This window comes from Cariama cristata, unplaced genomic scaffold (genome assembly GCF_000690535.1).
Source record: "Cariama cristata isolate BGI_N322 unplaced genomic scaffold, ASM69053v1 scaffold10945, whole genome shotgun sequence".
Taxonomy (NCBI): Eukaryota; Metazoa; Chordata; class Aves; order Cariamiformes; family Cariamidae; genus Cariama; species Cariama cristata.
In genome coordinates, this window is record NW_009618140.1 from 7,133 (window position 1) to 14,710 (window position 7,578).

The window sequence follows — 7,578 nt, forward strand, 5'->3', positions numbered from 1 at the left end:
AACACAATAACGTAGGAGTCAAAGGACAAGATATTGCTTTTCCTTTTTTCCCCCCATTGGTTTTACATTCTGCTTACTGAAAGAGATAATTCTGAAGGAAACTTGTCATCAGGATAACCTGCTGAAGCCCTCCACACCTCAAACTTAAGAGATCTGCACACCTTTTCCCACCCCCCCAAAAAAAAGCAACCCCAAAAAAACCCAAAACAAAAAACAAACCAGAAAGGAGAGCTCAAAAAAAAAAAAAAATCCAAAACCAACCAACCCCAAACATGATTGGACAATCCTTGGAAGAAGCATTACATTTTGTTGGAGAGACGTCAAGAAAAAAAAATTTAAAAGGATGAAGGGGTGGAGTTAAAAAAAAGGAAAAAAAAATCGAGAGGCCTCTCTTTCCTTATTTGGCGACAAGCAAGTGCAAGAAAGTGTTCGTTGGGGTTTTGTTCAGTTGTCGGTCTTTTGCACATCTGCGTTCTGGCCAAGACAAGGGGCTTTGAGGTTTTTCTGCAGCACATGAGCATCTGCAGGCTCTATCCTCTTGTAGTAGTTTTTCTTCGTCTCAATGATCTCAAAGCCAAACTTTCTGTAGAAGTCAATTGCGGACTCATTGCTGATCTGGACATGCCTGGGACAGGAAGGAGGATAGAGAGACAGGTATCAGAACTTTCTGCAGTACAGTATTCTTTCTCCCCATTCAGAATGGTAAAAGACAAGGTAAGAAAAGGAGCTGTCTATATAGAGACAGAAATGATAGTTTAAAAGTTCAGGACTGGAAATTTTGGTCTTCCCAAGTCAATCCTGAGCTAACATACAGCACCTTGATGGCCTGTGGCAGTCACTCTGAGAAGTGGCAAATGTTTCCCCTCAGTAAAGCTCTTTTAAGGAACACAAATAGCATAGACACTCTGAAGCATTACTAGCTCCATAATTTCAATTTTTCTTAATCTGGAAGTGACAGATATTTTATGGAAACATGTAACAGAGTTTTACTGTCGAGCCAATTTTAACTTCCTGTAGTGACACTTCTCAGGTGACCAAAACAGTTGTCCGAGTGATGATTCCTACATGCTGCAAAACAAAACTGGCAACGGTGTCTGATACCATTTTAACTCCGTGCTCACTTCTAACTAGCCCCATCTCCTCACAAAAAGCTATGGCAGCACAAAGAAGCCCTATGGAACTACAAAGTCCTTTCCCCTTTTACCTATTTCCCCCAAAGTTTTACAGATCTTGCTAGCATATTCCAAGAGTTTCAAGGCCTCCAAAACAAACAGCCATCAGTTCTTCATCCTAAGCAACTAAGACATTTATTTGCACAAGTTCTATCAAAAAAAAAAAAAAGTTTGGCTCAGCAAGAGGCATTCATTAAACACTCTCAAAATTCAGTGGACACTGCACAAGCTCATGAATCACTTTGTCATGACAACATGCTGCATAACCACAGAACGAAAAAAACTCTGGAAGCAACAGCAGAACAAAACAAAAGATCGTAGTGTTAAGACCAATAGGCACCAAATAGCTAAAATGGAACTTCACAATAATGATAAATTTAGGCACCGATATTAAATTGGGTGCTAAGCTGCACAATATGTTCAGGTAGAAGATGCACAAGCAACAGATGTAGTAATAAAATCAATGGGCCACTAAAAGAACTTTATTATGCCCAACTTTGGCGCCTATTTATTGTCATCCCAGAATCCTACTCTGGGAAGCGGAAAGAAGGATTATGAAGGATTTTGGTTTTGCATTAAAACCAGCAAACAGTTCCTTCACTGTGTACACAGTAATGTGCAAAAGCAAACAGGAAAGCCTGTGCCAACTAGCAGGCATCTGAGGGAGTGTTCATTACCACTTCTTCTGAGGCAGGAGAGCAGAAACACAAGCCAAAAGCAGCTTTACTCAGACTCCTCTTTAAAACACCTGTTCCTCTTAGAGACGGCATAAAGCTACAACAGTAGAGGACTTGGAAAACTTTGCATCTCCTTGGCAGAGGTGGACTAAGCTTAGGAGGAGAAAGTCACCGCATTTATAGTGGTATCAGTGTATGAAACACTCCTCACTAAGCATCTTCAACAATCCTAGCAAGAGTTCAGGGTTCAGTTCTGTGGCAGCATAAGTCCATCCAAGCCATACCCTGCTGTGGGACCATCCCTACCAGTGCACCGTGCTTGTACTGGTATAAGCCAGCAGTGATGGACAAGGAAGAAGCTGGCTCAGAGATGCGATCTGGCTAAGAACTGCATCAGCTCACTTGGTAATCACAGAGACACCCATGCACAGGAAGAAGCAAAAGTGTGCAGCCAGCAGTGCAGAGGAAGCAAAGCTTTGGCATCTATGGATTTCAGGCTCTATTTCCATGGGGATCTATTAGGATGGCAGTGCTCTTTAAAGCAGCCCTGTCCTCTACCTCAGTGCTTGTTCTCACGTCTGCATCATGCCAAGTGCTTATGCAGACATGCAGTTGATTTAAAAACAAAACAAAACAAAGAATCCAAACAAACACACACACCCCCCAAAAACACACTAAAACCAAAAACAACACCCAGAAACAAAACTGAAAACAGCTTCCCCAGCTGGGTCAGGTCATTGACTTAATTTACTGTGTTGCTGCACAAACAGCTGACCTGGCACAGTGCAAGGATGGGAATAAGCGGTTGGGCCTTGCTAATGAATGTGAACCTAGAGTGCTTGCAAGCACCTTTGATCTGGTGTTCTAGCCCACACAGTACTGTCATAAAAAGACAGACAAGCAAACACATCAAAACTGCATGCAAGACTTGCAGTACTTTCCATTCCGAGGATGACACTGTATGGTAAAAAAACCTATTTCCCAATTATTTTTTTTTAGTCATTGAGTGTAATTCTGCTGTAGAACATTATTTTGTAACTAAACTACTTTCAAATTCAGCAAATTTGCAGCAGCTCTTCTAAAGCAAGCAAGCTTTTGGTTTTCTCAGCATCACGCAACAAGCCCAGAATGTGACCCCTAGCTTTCTTGCTAGTACTTAGAAGGTGTCCAATGACCCCACTGATATACATAGTAAAAATGCTCTTGGATCTCCCTCCATTTGCTCCCATATATGCCTCTCTCACACTCATGCATTTTTGGAGAGATAACTCATTTACTTACAGATAGATGTTGTCGAAAGTGCCATCTTTTTCACAGATGTTTAAGACATGATTCAACATTTTAGTTCCTGCCAAAAGGTAAAGAGACACTTAAGAAAACCAGAAGTGCACAATCAAGTCTGTACTTAGCCAATGCCTTTCTGGAGGAAGGGCAGGTTAGCTGCAGGTAGGCTAAAATGTCAGAGCTTGTCAGAACTAGGAAAGGCAAATAAAACACAGTGTATAAATATTTTGCTATCTTTCTGACTGCTCACAAAATTTAATTAATTGGTTTTTTGGAGAAAAAAAAAGACACAACAGCCCAGAAGCATACCTATAAAGCGGCTTATTTAAATACTAGCTTCAAGGTCTCAAACTCACCTCAAAATACGGTCAAAACAATGTATAAAGCAGCAAGAGCATTGGTAAGTTTTTCTAATAAAGATCTAGTAAAATAACTTAAAATAAAGTTATATTTTCATTCCACTTTACCAAAGCAAACAGGTTACTGTAAGCTCTCAATTAATTTGGCCTATGGATTTGCAACATGGAGAAAAGAGCTGATTGCACTATAAACAGAAAGCAGGTACTACCCCTGAACAGCAATAATCAGTAGCGATAAAGACAAAATGAATAGAAAAAACCCTACATTTAGAAGAGTGAAGAGATAACCCAATGAAGGAATGTTGTGTTCTACTTATACATGACTTGCATACTGGCTGCATACATCTAATAAACTATTTCATATCCCTGTGCATCAATTTTCACGTCTATAGAAGCTGAGTATTTACATCACAGTCTGATAATCTGATTAAGATTTAAATAATCTGAAATCCTCAATTAGAAAGTTCTACAAAATGTCCATTTTTGAAAGGCAGGGAAAAAAGAGCACATCATAAATCATTTCCCCAACTCTAAAAAGTCCGTTCCAAAGAAATCAGTGGTCTAAAAGTGCACGACCTTGGTTAAAAATCTGAAAGAACATTTAGAAGGCTGCACAGCAATCCGGTTTCTTTGATGACTCAGATACAAAAGATCTTCCTTACCTATTCCTAGCCTTCGGTAGGGTGCCAGGCATCCAAGTGTCATGATGTACAGTCTCTTCTGGTTCTGGGAGTGATCCACCCTACAGCACACTGCTCCCACTGCAATATCATTGAAATAGGCTGCCACGGAGGGAAACAAAGTGTTATCAGTCACAAACTGCGCATGCAGCTCCTTCATTTACGCCCTGTATCTTCCTTCTTTCCCTCTTGCTAATTCCCCCATCCAGATAAAATACTATACATTGTGGCTTAACACTTGGGGTGAAGTTACCAGTGGTGCTCTGACACAGTGCTTGGTTTATTACCGTTCAAACCAACTAGCAATGACAACAGGAGGTAAGCTGGCAGCATGCATATCTCAAGTTTTCTTCTGTAACAGAAAACATGCCTATTCCCAGTAAAATGGAATCTATCTAGAACACAAACCTTCTGAGGTTGGGACTGCGGCTTTTTTTGGAGGTTCCCAAACAGTTATTTTTCATTATGTAAAACAATAAAATAGAAGGATCTGCTATTCAAAACCATTATAGATAGCAATGATGAGCACTTCTGCCACCATAGCCCACAATTACTGGCAAGAACATTTGTACCTAATTTGGCTAGTTCGCCAACCTCCAGTACATCCTTGTAGAACTTGTCATTGTAGCTCACAGGAAAAATGACCTGGTTTAGCCTCTTCAGCTGCTTAATGTTGTGTGGCGTCACATCTCCCAGTTCGATCCGGCTACTGGAACAAATCAAAACATGCTTTACATCTGACACATTGCAAAACTTCTAAGGACACCAAAAATTAATTATTTATGCTTAGAGAACTGTCCCACCTAATAATCAGTTCAATACGTATTTGAACTGCAATGTTCAACCCACACAATTAAGTCTTCTCTTGGTGGCTGATTTAACTCCCAAACCCAATTTCGGTTGGTACTATACAGTGGGAAGTTTCTCAGGCCACACTTAACACTGATGTATCATAGTATAGGTGTGGTTTTATTGGGTGGGAGACAGGAGAACACAAATCTCTCTAGGAGTATTTGCTTTAACTTTATGCCATTAATTTCCTCACTGATCATGAAGATCACAGGGGGAAAAAACAAAGAAACAAAAAAAAACCAACGAAGAAAAGATAGGAGGGACAGGAGACTAGAAGAGAGACCAAGAAAATGAAGTTCTAACCCATGCTTCACTCAAAGCCTTAATTTTACCACCTATCAATATAAAGCTTATGCTTAGACAAAGACTAAGTCACTACTAAACATGTCTCTAAAAAGCAACAATACTGTGTGCAGCAAACTCATATTAAGCCTGTTAATATGCAAGTGTGCCACTCTCAAGGTGATACCCGCATCTATTATGATCATCACTGAAGTCATTCTTCCAAAAAGAGCAGAATCACAACCTTAAAATACCAGTACTGCACTGAATTATACTGAGAAGAAACAGACCAACTTTTTCCCTTTTCTAAGACTAACTTTCTGACAGAAACACTACATACACAGAAGCAAATTAAAAAAAGAAAAGAAAAAAAAAGGGGGGATATTAGTTGTTCATATTCCCTAAGCCAATTTCTTGGGTGCAGATACAGTTTTAATGAGGACTACAAGAATGAAAAATAAAAACCCAAGGTAATCAAAATCTTTTCCCAATAGTCACCAAAACACATAGGCAGGTACAAAGCCAATACATGTTATGTTAGAAATGCACACAATTCTAGGTTCGTCTCAGCCTTGTTTTACTGAATACATACAGGCAACCAAATTGTTTTCTGCTTAAACATTGGTAAAGACACTGTTTTCCTTTTTAAAACAAGCCAAATTCTGTTTTCAAAAAGGCAGCTTTCTAAGATCCTTGTACGCCATGCTTCAAAGTTCATTCCAGTAACATGCAGTAGCTGCTTTCCACTTCCAATGCCTTTGTGTCTAGGCAGCTTGTTTTTTCAGATAGGTTGATGCCTAGGACACAATAGCACAGATTAAATTTAATAATACAGTGAAACAAAGATATAATAACCAACAACTTTTTTCTTCAAGAACTGTACCAAGCACTGTGGAGTATAATCTGTCTCTGCTTTATTAATGCACCTTGATTATACATCAAAAACTCTTAAATGATTAGTACTCCAGATACTGTATCAGTTTTAGTTGTCACTACCAATGATGGGTGATGAATATACAATGCTTTCTAGGTATTGTACTGCAGCCTGCAAAACTATCAGAAAAAGCTACGGGAATGGAGCCTTTAACGTTTACTCAAGAAGCATAACTTGCCCTCACAGCCACTTTCTCCTTTTCTTTTACAGCAAAGAATAGAGTTTTCAGTTATTAAAAGGTATCAAGGATCACCATTGCCCACTCTCTGGTATGATACAGAGCAGCCAATCTCCCTAGTGAGGCCTGCAGAAGCTAAACAATTTGTAAGCCGGGCCTACCTTTTAAAGAACTGTCTAGCATTAACTAATGCACTATTGATGAGTTTGTAATTCTCCATCTGATTAATATGTTCCAGTTGCTACTTAGAATTAATGGATGGCATTTACATATCGAACTTTGCTGACTCCAAAGTCTAACCTTTTGTCACACATTTGCCAAAGAGATTAAAACAACCCCTGGTGTCAAGCATCTCATGCCAGTATGGGTGCTTGCAAACTGTTCCAGCCAGCTCCTCATCTGTCTTCCCCCTACCATACTGAACATGTCCATCTTTTTCGTCCCTTGCTGCAAGGGCAATTGCTAAGCAACAAATGCTTGTCATTTGCCCCTAAGCTCTGCCCAATTGTACAATGATTTCTTGAGAGCTATCTCACCAGAACTGGACAGTACATTCTCCAACAGTGATCTCAAGAATGACAGAAGCAGCAACAGTCTCTATATTCTTGCATCTCATCTATGTCAAGATACCCAGGCATACTACAAGCAACAGCAGTGGGATATATGTCTAAAGTTTCTAGCTATAAACCATTATATTGTGCTGAAATAGTCTGCAGTATCTCTTTTACGTGACTCCTACCACTGCCAGCTCTTTGTTTCATAGCCTTTTCCATCTTCAAGATTATTTTTGCTCTCAAGATTCCTTTCTTCGTGTATCACCACTTGTGCAAGTTCCTTTGATAATTATATTCCAACATAAAGTTAAGTACTGAGCTAGTAAGGAAGAACTCCTCACACCACAAAAGTACTCCCATTGTAAACAAGCATGCTATCAAAGTTATTAGACAGCGGGGTAACTGTAATACTTGTTTTATGCCCAGCATAGCACAGCTGTTCAGCCTAGCATGGCAGGGCTTCTTCAGGCACAGAGAAGGCAAGTTGTGCCCTTTTCTAATCCCAGCCAGCAGTGCTGCTACCTTTTCCTCACAAAGGGTAGGAATATAACTCTGGCATGTGGGTTCCCAGGTGTATTTGTGTCTGGGAAAGGGGTTTGCCGGAGC

At 39.9% G+C, this 7,578-nt stretch overlaps 1 protein-coding gene across 1 annotated transcript; it reads right to left on the reverse strand.

The window, feature by feature from the left end:
* Positions 1 to 363: 363 nt before the first annotated feature.
* Positions 364 to 4,928, reverse strand: NAA50 (N(alpha)-acetyltransferase 50, NatE catalytic subunit; the record flags this gene model as incomplete). The annotated part of the gene is made up of 4 exons (XM_009700743.1): positions 364 to 625; positions 3,131 to 3,197; positions 4,155 to 4,274; positions 4,745 to 4,928. Coding segments are annotated over 4 exons (552 nt in total), but the record flags the coding sequence as incomplete, so codon positions are not given.
* Between the last annotated feature and the right edge of the window lie 2,650 nt (positions 4,929 to 7,578).